Raw genomic sequence first — 17,122 nt, forward strand, 5'->3', positions numbered from 1 at the left:
AAGTCCCTGAAGGAGCTAGTCTCCTCCAACCCTGGCACAGCACCCTACCCAGAACTCATGGAACACAGGCCTGCAATGGAGTACCGTATATGTGAAAGTTACCGGGACACCCCAAGGCCCTCAGCTTGTGTATGCCTGGTGTACCTCATGCAGGGGGTCTTTCCTCATGTTGCGTCCTGCCAGCGGTTCATCGTGGGGGAAGACAACTGAGTAGTTCTTGGCATAGGACTCGTGGCTGCGCTCGCGGATCCAGCGGCGGTGGTCCGTGAGTGAGTGGTGGAAACGCCTGCCACCAGTGAAGGAGATGGATCATTGCTGTGGGCAACCTGTCAGGGATCCAACCTGCAGCGTGGGCCAGGGCTAGCCTCTTCACTTAGTCATAAACTACTCCTCTCACAGCTAACCCAGCTAAGGCTGTCCTGAGGAGGCCAGTCCACAGTTGATCTCTGCCAGATTGGGTAAAGCAACCACATGTACAGGTCCAAGATGCCCAGGGGAGGTGAGTGGTCCATCTTCCCATTTCACAGATGCAGAAATTATGGCTCAGAGAAGAGGAAGGACTAGCCCAGGGCCACACAGCTGAGAGTGTTGGGGTGGGCAACTGAGACCCATCTGTTCTGCTGTGAGAGAAGCATCTGCTGTGGTCTGGAGGCCCCTGGTGCTGAGCAAACCTTGGGACCCTTCCCTTGTAGCTGGGGTCTAGACATGCCCAGGACCTAGTGCTGGCTGCCTACCCAGACATGTCCCCACTGAGGGGGCCTCCTTATAGAAGAGGGTGAAGAAGTGCAGCCTGTCCTTGACCCAGTTATAAACAGGTGACCCATAAGGAAAAATGGGTACAGAAGAGAGACAGATAGGTTCTGGTTCACATCGCCCCCTCTGATTCTTTCTGTGTGTCTGTCTTCCTCTGTGTCTGTGTCTTTCTGTCTGTCTGTCTGTCTGTCTGTTTCTCTCTCTCTCTCTCACACACACACACACACAGACACACACACACAGACACACACACACAGACACATACACACACATACACACACACACACAGACACACACACACACACACATACACACACACACACACACACACACACACACACACACACACACAGAGGCCTGGAGTCCACACACAGGCCTGGAGTCCACAGTGGGTCTTCAGGTGCACTGCACAGGTACAGCTGTCCCCAGCTGATCTGGTCCGGGCTGAACGAAGCCCTGATGCTGGAAGGGTGGCACTGACGATGGACCTGTGGCTCTGACCACACAGTTGAAGGAGGAGGTCAGGCTGCCCTGCTCTGTTTGCAATGGGAGGAGCATGAACAGGCCCTTCCCTGAGGCCCCTTGCAGCTGTATCATTTCTAGAACATTCTTCTCTGGGAGGAAAGCATAGGCATGGCTGCAGACAGTCTCTGAGGGGACATAGCAGACCTCACAGCACCAGAAGCTGGGTAGGGGGTGGCACTCTGGGGTTCTCAGAGTCAGCCATCTGTCTTTGTGGTGGCAGACGTCACCTCCCCCATGGGTGCAATGTTCTCATCCAGCCAAGAAGAGACAAGCTGGCAGGGCTGTGGGACATCCTGCGCTGAGCCAGCAGCCCCTCCACCTGACTCTGTCCCCATGCCAGGCCAACAGGGCAGCTGGGTGCCCCCTGGAGACTATTGGCCAGGAGCACATACTAACTGCAGACAGAACAGGCCGAGAAGCAGTTTCTTGCCTGGCTGCTCAGTTCCTGTGCTGCCCTGCAGTGCCTGGTATGGCCCCAGCAATGGGCCACACTGCACAGGTCAATATGACTCTTCTAAGAAAGGGACACGGAGCCTGGGTCAGACAGAACTAGGGAGTCTCTTGCTTCTCGCCTGGGAGCCCTGGCAGCAGGCTGTGGAGCCCTAGGATGCCTTCAGGCTCCTGTCATCGGCATTTGGCCCAAACTATACAGTTCAGTGCCCAGGGCTTCCCCACAGGCCCAAGTCCCTCTCTGTACCCACACCAGCCCGTCCATGCTGACTGTCCTGCATCGTGGCGCAGAGCCTGCCCAGTGTTGAGTCTGACTCATGTTGCACCGCCAGACAAGGGGCCCAGCTCTTGGTCCTAACGATGGCCCCAGCTGGGCCTTCTCCCTAGCCTCAGTCTCCCCATCTGTGCGGTAGAATGGTGGGATCCTGTTGATGAGGATAGTGGGTCAGGCAAGACCTAGGCCAGGAGGTCCTGGACTCCACAGAGGCTGTGGACTGCCGCACCCAGGTGCTTCTCCATGACACCTCCCGCCAACCACCGCCTTCTCTCTTCCCACCCTGGCTGCCCCACTTCCAAGAGATCGTCTGGATTTCAAGTCAGGTTCCTTCATAAAACAGCCCTCACCCCTTTGCCCTGCTCTCTGCCTCCAGCCACCACACTTGCCTGATGTCATAGCTGTACATGTCCTTCTCTGGGCGCCCATGCACAATCCAATTGGCCAGCTCGTGCCCACAGCCACCGCCCAGCATCATGCCTGGTGAGATGGGAGTGTAGGGCTACAGTCTGCTCCCTCCATACCCAACTTTACACATCTGTCTCCATGGTACCCACCCCCAAACCCTGTTCTTACACCTGGGTGTTGAGGGGCTGCGTGCCTTCCAGCAGGACTGCACTCTGCCCTACAGGTCTCCCCGTCTCCACACCGCCAGGGCCTTCCCCCATCAGGTGTCCCCTCACCTGCGCTGTTGAAGCCACAGCCAAGGAAGAATCCTCGGAGCTCAGGAGCCTCCCCCATCAGGGGCTTGTGGTCGGGTGTGAAGGATTCTGAAAAGAAGGGAGGCCTCAGACCCCTCGAGGCCTCAGGCCCTTGGGGAAGGGTGCCCTAGGACAGCAGGGATGGGAAAGTAGTCCTTGGCTAGTCTTTTGTTGAAACCTTCGATCCTTCTAACCCAAGGCAATACTGTTTCCTCCAGGGAGCCTCCCTGGTGTTTCCTGTCATTGGTCCCCTAAGCACTTGACCTGTGACTTGCCAGCTCTGCCCTGTGGGCCCAGATTCACATCAGGACCATTGTCACTGTTCCACCAACAAGGGGCCTTCCTCTGACCCAGCACAGTGCTGCAAGTCCCTCACTGAACCACCCTCTTTCTGTGTTGTTGACCGCTAGATACTGAGGGCAGAGCCCAGCCTTGCTAACAGCCGTGTACTCAGACTTAGCAGAGGCTAGCCAGGTACTCAATATGTGCTCTTGAATGAATGAATGAATGAATGAATGATCACATTTTCTTTGCTGCCAGGGTGCCTCAGGGATCAGAGGACATTACAGTCACAGTCACGGGTTCATCCTTGCTTGACTCCTCAGGCAAGCCACTCTGCCTCTCTGCCTCGACTTCCTCCATTGAACAATCAGGATTCCAGTACTGACTCCACAGGGCTGAGTTAGCTTACAAACATTTGTTCCCTGCCTATCACATGCTTGGCCCTGGGAGGCAGCTCTAAGCAAGACAAATTCCACCCAGCAGAGCTGATTAGACAGCAAGAAAGACAGAAACCAAAGAGCCGGATAAGCAAAAATGAGGGTGCTGCCCCAAGGTCAGCGGGATGCTCCCCACAGTCTTGCATGGCATGAACTACTGCTACCCAGTGTCTTTTCACAGGAGAGGAAGCCATCTGCCTGGGGTCTGCTGTGTTCCAGTCACTCAGCAAAGCTGCCCAGATCCAATCCTAGGTTCTTAGCCTCTGCAGGTAGAGAAGCAGCACGCCCGTCCTCTCCAGAGGGTGATTAGAGCCCGACCTGCTGATGGGCATGGTGTCGGAGCTGAGGGGCAACCAGTCATGGAGCAAGAGGAAGCTTTCAAACAGCAGGAAGCTGCTGCCATGTCCGAGGGCAATGGCAAGGGAGCCAGGGCCAAGCCACCAAGCACTCGTCCCTCAGATGGACTCCACAGGAAGGCTCATGTAAGGCCAAAGGCAGACATTGTGTGGGACAAGAAATAGTCCTGAAGCAGGCTGTGAGAGGCCGAAAGAGGGGCTCCTGGTCTGCCACACCATACACACTGGCCAAATATGAGCTCAGCACTTCTCTCATGGTTCCACATCAGCCCTCTGTGTGTTCTGGAAGGACTGGCCATTTGAATGAGCATGCTGAGAGAGGGCTCAAAGCCAAGGCAGACCCGGATGAGCCAACTGAGTGTGGTGAAGAGTATGGGATGCTACATTGGAAACCAATGGGGAAGGGGAGGAATTTGGTCGGCAGGGCCTTTTACCCTCCTAGTAGAAGGCCTCGGAGAGGGGAGGAAGGCCTGTGGTGGAGCTCAAGTGACTCTCCAGGGTCCTGTGTGAGGCTGGACTGTATGAGTGAGGGTAAGGGTAGTCGTCTGGGCAGGACCAGAGTGGCTGGAGAAGGTGATGGGAGCCATGTCCAGGTCTAAAAAGGTAAGAAAGGGATCCCAAGCAGATTTGTCAGAGCTGGGGATGGGCAGGTGTGGAGTACAGTTCCTTAGATTTTTAACACAGGCAAGACTGAGAAACTTAAGGACACTGGAGCTCCCAGCAGCACGGGTGGAAGGACTTGAATCTGCCATCTCACCTTGGCTCTGAGTTCTCAGCCTAGGTCTATGAGCTCTGTCTGTCCCCAGCCTCCCCCAAGTCTGGGGCTGGGATATCTCTGAATTCTGGAGGCCCAAACCTCTGAGCTGTTCGCCTGCCAAGGAGAAAAGCTACCCACCTCCGACCTCCATCCCCAAACCCACCCTCACTGCTAAGAGAACAGACCCAAGTTGTCCTCCCAAGCAGACTTCCCTCAAAATAGGGCCCCATGAGAGAGTGACAGCTTCCAGGCTAATTAGACAAAGAGAGCCGCTGGGGACATTCATGCCCCTGGGATTCTTCCTGTGTTTCTCACCATCGGTCCCACTCTGGCTGAGCAGGAACGTGAGTCACAGCCCTCGCCCACGTCGCAGATCAGGCGTGCTCTCAGCCTGCTCACAGAGGCTGGCTGCTGACTCCATCTGGCCACCCTGGGGCTGTACCCAGTGCCACAGCCTTCCTCCTCACACACACGAACACAGACTGAGCCGGCTGCTCTGTAGCCACCAAGCACGCCCAGACACTGAGGGCTGGACTCCCCAGAGGGCCCATAACACCTTCCATCTGGTACCCTTCGTCTCTCCTGAGATGGCCTGGCCACTTTGCCCCGTGGAAGACCCTTGGCCTGCTGGCTCCCTGCTGTCCCCTTTCATCCTTAAGGCTTTACTACCAGTGACTGGCCTGGCCCCAGCCTGTGACTTCTCAGCTCCAAGCCACCTCTGCTAACCGGTATTCTGTCCCCACCTCCCAGGTCAAATGCTGTGGTGCTCAGGCGCTCCCAGTCCCTGGACTGCTCAGCAAACGGAGCTGAAGACACTTTCCTTTTGGGCTATCCTATATCTTTCTGAGCTTAGTTTTCAAGGGACCTGAGCCGGAGGCAAAGTTCACTCTGTAGAAAGCAGGAAACACACCCCTGAAATTCTGCTGAGACCACGTTTCTACCTTGCCATGTGTGGTCTACATCTCAGCCCAGCGCCGGCTGGCTCTGTGATGGCTGATACTGATTTTCAACTTGTCAGGATCTAAAATTACCCAGGAGGCTGGTCTCCCAACTGTGAGGAACCATCTAGATGAGATTAGCCTCGAGGCATGCCTGTGACAGATTTTTGCTAGATTAGGTAAACTAAGGTGAGAAGACCCACTCTAAAAGTAGGCAGCCCTGTTCCCTGGGCAGGGGTCCTAGACTGAACACCCGCATTCATCTCTCTACTTCCTGACTGTGGATACAATGTTGCCATGTGACTCAAGCTCCCCATCCAGGACTTCTCTGCCATGATGGACTGAACCTCTGAACTGTGAGCCAAAATAAGCTCTTTCTTCGTTAATTTGCTCTTGTCAGGACACTTTGCTGCAGTAATGGGAAAAGTTACTAAGACAAGCTCCTTCCTCTGGGCAGTCCGGCCTGGGTCTCCCCTGCCAGGCTGGGAACTCTTGCTCAAGAGAAGGATGGGCTTTGTCAAGAATGAGGACACAGGCCTCAGGTGTGTGGAGCTACTGGGCAGTTCCACACTCACCTCCAAGATCCAGCTGCCTGACTCTCACTGTCAGCTAGTTGGTCAGCATAGACCTACTTTCCAGCATGGCCTCTTTCCTAGGATTCTCCACCAGCAGCCCTGCATCCTCATTCTGGAATGGAACCTGGGGTCCCCCGTGAGCAGTGGCTACTCTGTAGATAATCTACAGGGAGAGGGCCAGGGAGCTAAACTCACAGAGAGGAGGCAGGGGCTTGGGAACCCCTAGTCAGGAATCTCTCCATGCCCAGTTCATCTCTAACCCTACAGAGTTCTGGCCACCCAAGAACAGGGGGTGAAGCCAATGGTTGGGGACCCTGGCCAGGGAAGTGAGAATTGGGGTACAAACTGGGGGCTCCACCAGGTGATCACTGTGCTAGAGACAGAGTCCGTCTTCCTGTTCTCACTCCGCCTCCTGTGGTACTAGGACAGGGTCCCACATTCCCATTTTTGCAGACGAAAACCCCACGTTCTGGGAACGAGTGGGGTCTAGAGTCTCAGTGCTGGGGTCAGAAGCCTCATGGGCTTCACGCTCAGGGATACACTGCTGCCCTTGCTAGCTTGGGTTTTCTCCTACACCAAGCTAAGCCCAGGTCACATGAGACAGGTCACTCTCAGGAAGGTATTGTCACCCAGATAGATGGACCCAAGGATGCCTCTGCTCCAGCCTCAGCCTCCCCACTCACCAGGACCACAGACAGTGGACTTGATCCCCGTCTTCTCCAGCACAGGGACACGGTTAATGGCACCTTCAATGTGCTGGGTGAACACATCCCAGTCCAGGTCAAAGAGGCCAAAGGCAAATTTGTCTGACACCTGCAAAGGCAGCGTGGGGAAATCTGTCACACTGCCATGAGAAAAGCGCCAGTCCCTTCCAGGCCCACGTCTGACACAGCTCCAGCCCCTAGCCAGGAAGGGCACATGACTGACCTCCACCAGGTCAGAGGAGACAGAGGACAGGACTCCCTGGTAGGCTCTCAATCCACCCACTCCCCTTCCTTCCTTGTCCCACCCCCACCAAGCTTCCCTGGACTGTTTCTGGGGTCTCCAGTTGGGTACCAGCTTCTAGCCTCTAACCCATTCTCTCAAACCATACATACAGCAGCTGCCCTTCTTGGAGCCTCCCATGGCTCCCAGTTACCTACCACAACCCCGTGAAGCCCTCCATGCACCTGCCTCCCAACCATTCCCCTGTGCTCGGCCTTCTGACCTCCCTTCTGCTTTTAAGAAGGGCAAGCTGAGCCAGTCAGGGTGGCACACACCTTTGATCCTAGCACTGGAGAGGCAGAGGCAGGGGGATCTCTGGGAGTTGAAGGCCAGCCTGGTCTGCAGAGTGAGTTCCAGGACAGTCAGAGCTACACAGAGAAACCTTGTCTCAAGAGGGGGCCAGGGCAAGCTGGAGCTGCTCCTAGGCCTCCAGCACAGGCTGGGCAACTGGCCATCTAGTCCACCTGTGCCTTCAACCTGACTTGCAGTGTCTCTGGATGATCCATAAACTGCTAACTATATTTGGGGGTGCAGGCACCACCCACATTGCATTACTTACCTCTTAACTTTTTGTTGGGCTCCCCTCCTCCAGACATCTTGAGGCAGGGGCTATTATCTTAGTCTCCCCAACACTTTGCAGAAATAAAGTGGCATTTGGTGCAGAATGGCCATCTAATCATTCTGTGTGTGGACATGTGGATGAGACAGCTGTGTGATCCTCTGAATTGTCCTCCAGCCCAGAGGCCCTACTGTGGCCCTGGGGAGGGGCAGGGGAGGGTTTCAGAGGGCCCATCTTGGCTGCCGGCAGACCAAAGACTGAGATCTTTGAAAGCCTCATGCTGAGGGGGGCAGCAATCCCACCCTAGCTTCTGTGTACCTGAGTGCCAGCTCTCAGAAGTACTAGGGGTGGGTGGAGCCAGAGCACCTCTGTTTTTCCACCTTGGGACCCTTGGGGGGGTCTTACCTCCTCCCAAAAGATGGGGTTGGCCTCATAGCCACCCACAGACAAGGCATCCCCCTGCAGGCGGAGGTAGACAGAAGCATCATGATCTCGGACATTGGGCATGTTCTGGAAGGCAGAGCAAAGAGGCCACAGGCGTCAAGCAGGGCTGGTAGGACTGGTTCCCATGCCCTGAGATTGGTCCAGTCCTGGGTAGACCTGTGGCACATTCTCCTACAGTGGTAATGAGCAGAGAAGGAGACAGGCAGAGACCGGCAGGAATCCCTTGCAATGGCCCTGTTCATTTGTGAGTGGTAATCAAAATGTCCAAGTTAAGGACTGCTTTCAGGAGCTCGGTGATGCTTTCCGTAACCAAATACTGCTTTAAAATAATAATAACAGTTAGCTCTGCCAGGGTTACCAACAGCACTAACACTCTGACGATAAAGCAACCCTGGAGCACTATAGCACAGGATCATGGAGACCCCTGGTGGCCGGGGAAGCCCATGCTCCTGTCCCAGCAGGATGATACCCACCTTGGTACAGACTCTCCCATAGATCCCTACAACACAGGTCCACCCAGCAACTCCACTGCTCTCTACCTACAGGAATCCACCTTGCTCTTACTGGACAGTATGGCCCTATTCCCATTTTTATCCCAACTTCTGACCTCAATTGATTCTCCCCCAGCTGCTTCAAACCCTGCTGGCTGCTGCCTCTTGGAAGTCAGGCTGATTGCTCCTGCTCTTCTTAGTCCCTCTGGAGCAGCAGCTGGCTAGGTGACTCCATGCTCCTCCATCACCATCATCATCACCACAGCTACCCTGTGAGCTCCTACCAGAGGCTAGTACCTTGCTCACTACACCACCTTGCTTGGCCTCAGCAACCCCCCTGCACAGTTATTATCCATGCAGCAGGAAAGGAAACTGAGGGCCGAGGGCGTGGCTCAGTTGATAGAGTGCTTGCCAGCAAGTCTGAAATCCAAGATTCGATCTCCAGCACTGCAGGAACTAGATACAGCGGTGCATAGGATGATCAGGAGTTCCAGGTTGTCCTTGGCTACAAAGTGAGATCAAAAGCAGCCTGAGCTATGAGAGAGGGAGAGGGCGAGGGAGAGGGGGGAGGGGCCGAAGAGCAGGAAGGAGGACAGGGAGGATGAGCAGAAACAAGAAGAGAAGGAGGAGAGAAGAGAAAGATAGCCCAGCAAGATGACACACCGGGTAAAGGAGCTTGCCACCAAGCCTGATATCCTGAGTTTGATATCAGGTATTCATATGGTAGAATCCCATAAATTGTTCCTTACATGCACACATGCTCAGACACACACACACACACACACACACACACACACACACACACACACTTAATAAAAAAAATTAAAAAGGGAACTGGGGCTAGGAAGATGGGAAGAGTCTGGCTTCAGACCCACAGTCTGGGCTCTGGCCCTGTGCTTGGCACCTGGATAGGGCAGCCATCTCCTTACAGAAGCAGGTAGTAGGAGGAGGAAAATGTAAGGACAAAACCATGCCTTGAGTGGGATGGGCCCATGGCCACAGGAGGTCAGAGAAGAGCTAGCTAGGATCAGGGACCTGGGCGGCTCCTCAAAGCTGGGAGATCTCTTGGCCACCATAGAAGATGGGCACCCAAGCCTTGAGCCCTTGCTGTAGCCAGAGCCTGATGCTGTGGGAAGACAATTTCCTGTACCACAGGGCTGCCAGGTCCCCGGAGCTTCCTGAGCTGACATGGGCAGGAGAACAGCTGACATGAACCCCGGGGCAGTCTCCCAGCCTTAGGACCTGCCTCAGCACAAAGTGGGACCACAGCAGTGGACAAGAGAGTCTAAGCCCTGGTGCAGCTTCCTGTCTGTCCCCAGCATCTGGCAGGGCCAAACTCACAGAGCCCTCCACATGAAGGGATGGGGCCTGGGAACTCTCTCGTCATACCAGACTGTGCCCAGCACAGGCTTTAAGCATTGGGGCTGGTGGTCCTATCATGTGCCCTTATACCTACAGGCACACAGGGACCGTGAGTGACTATATAATGCCCGCAGCTTGCCTTTGATTGACTTTGACATTCCCGGGAGGGGAATGGCCAGCTGCCATCCGTTCCATTGCTTCCCAGAAGGGGGACTTTGTCAGGCATCAGGAGAAACTAGCTAGGACTGAGGAGTGGTGCCCCTCAGTGGATACCCTCTCTGCAACCTCAACCCAGGGCATATCTCCCTTCATGGTCAGAGAGTGACCCCTGGTGGCCACCTAAGGAGTAGGTTCTCCCACAGCTCTGAGCTTCAGTAGACAGCGTGACCATTCTTCCATGCTCACCTGATACAGTAGGTGCCTCTGTGAATAAGGACCTACTGTGTGTTTGGGGGAGTTGCCCTGGGATTAGTGGCAGGAACCCACCAGACACAGGTTTTTGCTATACTGTCTCCTTCATTCACACTATGAAACAGCCAGGCTTGATATCTCGGAGGCAGGAGGGAAGCCAAGCTCATGTAGGGTGGGGGAGGCAGGCCTCAGGGACAAGGCTTCTAGAATGGGGTAAGAGGTGTCCAGGTGTCCAAGACTCTCATCACTGGTCCCTAAACAAGAGCAGGCTGGCCTCTCACACTCTCCTTGCCCCACAGCCTGTGGCTCAGCTCTCTGAACTGTCAGTCAAAACCAAATGCCATGCTCTGTGTGATGGACCTTCTCTATCACCCTCAAACCCCCACTGAAGTATGGTCTCCTCCTTCTCCAGGTAGCCCCAAAAGATCAAACTGGTCCTCCAATCTTGGTAAGAGATGCCAGGCAGCCCGTGCCCAGCCACATTTGATCGGCCTAAGGGAAGTCAGTTGAGTGTCTTTGGGTATGGTCCACTGGAACAGAATCTACCTTGCACTAATTTCAGAGCCCTGGAACCTCTGTAGGGTGGGGTCCCTTCCAGAATCCTTTGCAGTTTCTTTGGGGGTTGTGTGGGAGCCCGTTCTCGGGTTCCTCGTGGCTTTACCCAGCAGGTCCACATAGAGGATGATTAGACCACGGGCCTGAGTGCAGGTGTCTGAGATGGTCTGCACTTGGCTGTGCTGGGGGAGGAGGTTTTTTGCTCCACCCCTTGGCGTCTCTATAAAAACCCTGGGGCAGAGGCAGTCGGGCCCGTTGGAAAAGGTTCCAGGCCCTCTCGAGGCTATCCTTTATTTTCTATCTGTTTATCTCCGCGATATTCTCCGCAATAAATCCTTCTATCTAATATTTCCTGCTGCTCGCACTCAAGAAAACTCTGGGGAACTGTGGGGGTGGTTGGGTAAACGCCCCACAGAATGGCGCCATGAACAGGGACTAAAGAAAAAAGAAAAAAGGACTAAAGAAAAAAAGGGGGGACTAAAAAAAGGGGGGACTAAATACAAATGAACAGGGACTAAAGACAAAGTAATAGGGACTAAAGATAAAGGAAAATAATAGTTTTATTACAGAGTTTTTGGCGAAAGTGCTGAGTTCAGCCCTGCCAGTGGATGAGGCATGCCGGTGTTATGGAAAATATATATTTTTTATATATATTATTGAGAGGCAGGGGTTTTATCCTCGAGAGAAAAGGAAAGCGGACTGGAAGGATGTCCGATGCTGCAGCGAAATTCTCTTCTGTCAAAATTTTCTATCTTCTATCCCTTTCTCAATTTCTATCTGTGAAAAATAAGTATAAGGCATAGGGTAGTAAAATAGTGTAGGAAAAACTTAGAAGTGTAAGATTGTGTAGGAAAAAATAAGTAAGGCAACTAGACAGAAAAACTCTTCAATTTTCTAACTTGGGGGCTCTGAATGCAAACTGGGGGAAAAAAACTTTCTTTGGGCTATTTGGGTAGTAAAAAAGCTCTTCTTCAAGCTTATGGGGAAGAATAAGTTTCCTATGGAAGCTTTTGACCTGGGGCAGCTGAAATGCTAAGTCCAAGCGGCAGGAGAAAGTGATTTCTCCCTGAGGCAAAAATGGGGATGTAAAAAGCCAAAAAGTTTAAAGTTGGGAAGTTTTGGGAAAAGTTGCTCTTTCTCTTGGGGGGGAAAAAACCTTTCTCTTAAAGCTTTTCTTGGAAAATTTTGGGGAAAAAACTTTAAAAAGCCTTCATCTTTCTTAAAATCTCTCAAACTTAAAAACTAAAGCCTTTAACTTTCTCTCAGAAGGACAAAAATTAGAATCACCTGAAGATATTAGTATGGGGACCACCTGTGATTAGCTCTAAGGGAAAAACAACAAACCTCTTAAGACAGCAAAACCTCTAAGTTCTGTTTTTCAAGCCTTAAAAATCCTCCCTGCAATGCAGGAGGCAGGGACAAGTTCCTAAAAACCTCTTCTAAGCTCTGTCTCTTCAAGCTAGTAAAAGACAGTGGGTCAGAGTACCCTGAGGGAAACACTTGGGAGAGTGTGGGTAAAGAGCTACAGAGAGCCCAAAAGGGCAAGAAACTTTACCTGAGAAAAGCCAAAAAGCCAAGTTTTTCAGTTACAGCTGAGCTGAGGCATCAAGGGTTTTGTTTGAGTGAGCATTTCAGAATGAAAAGGTCTCCTAATCATCCTAATGCAAAGATCCCCTGAAGCATGCAAACTGTTAGCATTGTATCCTCGCTTCTGACCAAAAACCCAGAGGCGACTGGCCAGCGTCTCTGAGTTGGGGTGAATTTTGGGGATACTAGGGTTCCTGCAGTGGTAAACTTCCTGGAGCACAGAGCTGAGGCAGGAAGGTGCAGGACCCAGGGGAAGATTGCTAATGAACAACCAAAACTAAAACCAGTGGGAACAGCACAGTTGTCCACTTTCCTACAAGTCCCGGGTTGATAGGTCCACAGCTGCAAAAAATCTGAGAAAAAGCTTTCCTATCAGAATAAGGACCTTTCTGGGAAAACAGTAAAGCTGAACTGTCTGAAGCAGTCGTCCTGCCGAGTCAGAACGCTGTCTGGGGAAAGCCCAGCCAGGGCAGAACAGAACTATCCAGGAGTAAAGCTTTCTTTTCTGTCAAAAAGCACCTCTTAGAGAAAAGCTTTGTTTCAACTGACTCCCTGAGATGAGGGAGTGTACCCCTGAGTGGTGATTGCCTCTGGCATAAGCTCTGTCCTTGAGCACCCAGACAAACAAATGCAACCCACTGGGGGACTGGGCCAGGTGAAGGTCTGATAAGGCAAAACACCTGTCCTAATGGGAGTTTAGAAATGGCAAAAACCTCCCTTGTTAGATTTTCAGTCTGTACGCAAACCACACAGACCCCGAAAACAAACGGACAAAAAACGCCTACCTTCAGTAGCAGGGAAAGCCGCCACTGTAGTGTCGGAAACTGTTTCTGGGGTAGAGGGGATAAACTGAGACCAAACTGGGAACTGTCTGGGAGAAAGACTCTGAAGAAACAGAAGGGACACAATCCTCCCCAGAAAATACATGACCTGAAAAAGCTGCTAGAATTTGAGGCAGATTGGGGGGAAGAAAGCCCCTACTTCCCAAGGCAGCTAGCAGAGGTACAGAGCCGCAGACAGATACCTGAAGCTCTGCATCTGGGGAAGGAAGGAACAAGCAAAATGAGATAAATCAGTGGGAGAAAATCTCTCCGAAAGAGCTATGGAAAAGCTGTTATAAATGATCTTGTTTTTCACTGACTGGCTAAGGCAAACACAAGCCCCGAGGAAAGTTGCTATCAGAAATTGTCCACCTCAATGCGCGCTAATGAGGCAGGTGCAGTTCTGATTTGGGGACCAGTGTCTGATGAAGGAGAAACACCTGTTAAAGCCAGTTGAGGCGAGAATAGAAATCTCCCAACGTGCCATAGCTGAAAATGTAAAATGCTTGTTCAAATCTCCCATTGCAAAAGTAAAAAACTTCGTTCAAAACTCCCGGGCAAGAATTTGTAAGTAAGTCTGGTAAAAGAGAACCAGTTGACTCTCAGACCCAAAAAGAACTATGGAAAATGACTGATATAAGGGAAATGATATAAGGGACTGATATTATTATGGACTGATATAAGGGAAATGCATTCTGGGAAAGGTAGTTTTTCCGCTAAAGATGGCGACATTGCCCTGAAACACTTTTGTCAGCTGGAAAATACGTTCATGGTAAACTTAAAATACAGCTTTTAAAAGAATAAGGAGGAAAATCATCTAAGAGTTTAAGTATCAGTTCCACTGGAAAAATTGAAAGGATACAGAACTAGGTGCTTCGCGGTTTGGGGCTCCGTTGGTAGAATGCCTTATTTACCCTAATAGCTGTGCAAAGTTTTTACGGTAGTAGGATGACAGAAAGCTACCTATAAGAGCAAACAAGCCACTTTAAAATCGTTAAGAAAGCAGTTTATACACTGAACGTTGTCTTAGATATGAAGAAACTTATGTTGAAATTAAAAGTTCTTTTCCTTTTGAACAAACAGCCTGCAATGAGCGATTCCTTTGCAAATCTAATTAAGGGGATAAGAAACAGGCATTCAAAAAGAAATGACTGCTTTATAGACTTAAACAAACTTCAGAATATCTACCTGTCTTACAAAAGAGTTGCTTTACCTAAAAGTTCCTTATAAGAAGTCAATGCTAAATATCACAGCTGCTAATAACATCAGGAGTTAAAGCTAATGAAATAAAAATACTAAATCCTAAAAATGCTTTTTCTCAAAGTAAGCTAATGAAGGATACGTTTCATGAAAGAACATCTATGTTTTTTACTCCTTTAAATAGTAACAGTTTTGGTAAAAATATTGGAACTAATAACAACCAAGTCAAAATGTTTCAATAAATTCAAGATACTATTCACAAAAAAAAAAAAAGTTGCCATGCTTTGTGGGCCATATTAAGAGCTCACTCCAATCTTCCCTGGTCCTTTAGCTGAGGGTAATGCAAAATGGAAAGATCCCTGCTTGGGATTATGGAAGGGTCTCGATCCTGTGTTAATATGGGGTCGAGGACATGTTTGTGTTTTTTCACAAGAGGAGAGGGAAGCTCAGTGGTTACCGGAGCCATTTCCTAAGGAGCGTGGAACTAAGGAAGGTCAGCTCCAATGACGTTCCTACAATGGAACCAGAATGAAAGTGGCTCGATTAGTGTTTCTGAGGTTTTGTCACTGGTTAATGCAAACAGTGAGGAAACAGTTCGGAGCTGTGCCGCTTTTGGCTTTACTAGCTCCTTTAGAAAAATACTTTATATCACCTAATAGCTGTGCAGTATTTGGTGAAGAGCTTGCAGCAGCTAAATACGGTAATTTCACCGTCAGCGTGAAGTGAAGTTTTTCGGTAGAACAAACCAAAAGTACTGCTGTAATAGAAACGTTTGTCTGAATTGAAGCACTTAGGGGAACTATTATGAATTTGGGTGAAGGGACAGCCTCTAGTTAAAAACTGTTTACCGCTGACAGTGCATCTCTGCCAGTTCGGAAAGGCTGAGAGAACTCGGCAACTTTGGAGTGTGGCTTCATTCTGGGAAAGTTACAGTCCCCTAGCAACAACTATCACAATTCTATAACAACAACACTCACTAAATCCCAGTGCTTTATAGCAAAGCTGACTACAAACTCTAAACTTTAGAAATGATGTACGTACTTCCTGTCTAGTTAAGAATCTTTCTAATAGAGATAGTGATAATAATTAAGAGTAAGAAATAGAAAAAGATGAAAATAAGATATGTAAGTTTATAAAAATTCTCTTGTTAGATCTGTGTTAAAAAATCTTTAGGTGTTTGCTAAGTTAAATATATGTTAATGGTAGCCCTGTATAAGTTTGTAAAATAGATCTATAGATCCTTTAAGAATATAAGCTTGCAAGAAGTATCTAAGGTAGTCTTAAGACATGTAGTGATAAGCTTGTAAGAAGTAAAGATGTTAGCTGTAAATGTAAGTTTAAATAAGAATAAGATGGAATGAACATAAGAAATATATAAGTAATAAGAAATATATTTGCTAAAGTAGTTCTATAGTTTCCTTAAGGAGTATAAATAAGTAGATGTTAATACGTTATATGTGAGTTTGTAAAATGTAGATGTTGAATGTGAGTCTAAATGCTTTGCAAGGCAAAAGGTTATATGTGAGTTTGTGAAAAAGTGTAAATGTTAAGTGTGAGTCTGTTAATGTATATGCTGAAAAAACCTGAGATACAGAACTTAGTGTCCTAGCAGACTGCAAAACAGGCAGTCTGAGCAGTTTTCAAAAGCTCCAGAAGCTGCTAAGAAGCTAAGAATGGCGGACGCCAGAACTAGCACAAGGCATCCGCAGCTGAGATTCATGGAAAATCAACGCAACACAGAAAAACCTGAGCTAACATAAAAAACGGTGTGGTTTAGAATACTACTGTACCTAGAAAGGTCTGTCTGTGAGAACAAAAGTTGCAGAGGCGCTTGTTTGAACTAAAATTGTTAACTGCAAAAAGTTTTGGTTGAAAACCATCTCTTCATATTTGGAAGTGAAAGCCTGATACCAGAATTTATTTCTTGTTTGAACTTTTTGAACTTAAAATGAGATAAAACTACAAAGATTTTGGTTATGGATTTCTTCATATTTGGAAGGCTCGTACCAGAATTTATCATGTGAATTTTGGGACTTAAAAAATGAAATGAACAGTAGAGATTTCATTGCAATGGGACAATTTTGAGTTTATTCATAGTAATGACCTAGAACTGTTTGCTGGAATTGGGTTAAAAATGGAACTGTTTAAATGAAGAAATTTATTTCTACCTAGAATCAAGATGCAGTTTTGTGTATGCATATATGCTTTATTAACTGGTGATTCATGAATTGTTTTGTGGAACTGTTTATGTAAAATGGAATTACTTATGGAACTGGTTTGTGTTACAACGGAACTGTTTAAACAGAAGTTTGGGTTTTCTAACTAGGCTTGAGATTTTGCTTAAATTATAAAGAAAAGGGGGAGAGTTAATATTCCTTAGTCTAATTTCAAAAGTTGTTTGAGTGGATTAATGTCATGTTATTGTTAGTAAGAAATGCAAATGGGGTATATTAAGAGACTACTTTTAAAGTATAAAGAGTTTTATTAAGAAACTGCTTTTGGATGTTTTGCTAAGTTTTCAAAGTGTTAATGGTTAGATTGAGAAGACTGCTTTTCAATATGGGTTTGTAGAAATTGTATGAGTTTCTTCTAACTAGGTTTGAGGTTTTCTTTAAAAAATTATAAAGAAAAGGAGGAGCTATGAGATTGAATTATGTTTG

The 17,122-nt window shown here is 49.2% G+C and overlaps 1 protein-coding gene across 1 annotated transcript in view; it reads right to left on the minus strand.

Annotated features, from left to right (window-relative positions):
* Positions 1 to 17,122, minus strand: part of Sardh (sarcosine dehydrogenase) — a 63,005-nt gene that overhangs the window by 38,793 nt on the left and 7,090 nt on the right. The window contains exons 6-10 of the mRNA XM_059259000.1: positions 7,997 to 8,101; positions 6,732 to 6,861; positions 2,686 to 2,772; positions 2,392 to 2,482; positions 145 to 286 (exon numbers count right to left, since the gene is read on the minus strand). Coding sequence (XP_059114983.1) covers positions 145 to 286; positions 2,392 to 2,482; positions 2,686 to 2,772; positions 6,732 to 6,861; positions 7,997 to 8,101 — 555 coding nt within the window. The remainder of the gene's footprint in view (positions 1 to 144; positions 287 to 2,391; positions 2,483 to 2,685; positions 2,773 to 6,731; positions 6,862 to 7,996; positions 8,102 to 17,122) is intronic.

The sequence above is a fragment of the Peromyscus eremicus genome, chromosome 4 (genome assembly GCF_949786415.1).
Source record: "Peromyscus eremicus chromosome 4, PerEre_H2_v1, whole genome shotgun sequence".
NCBI lineage: Eukaryota > Metazoa > Chordata > Mammalia > Rodentia > Cricetidae > Peromyscus > Peromyscus eremicus.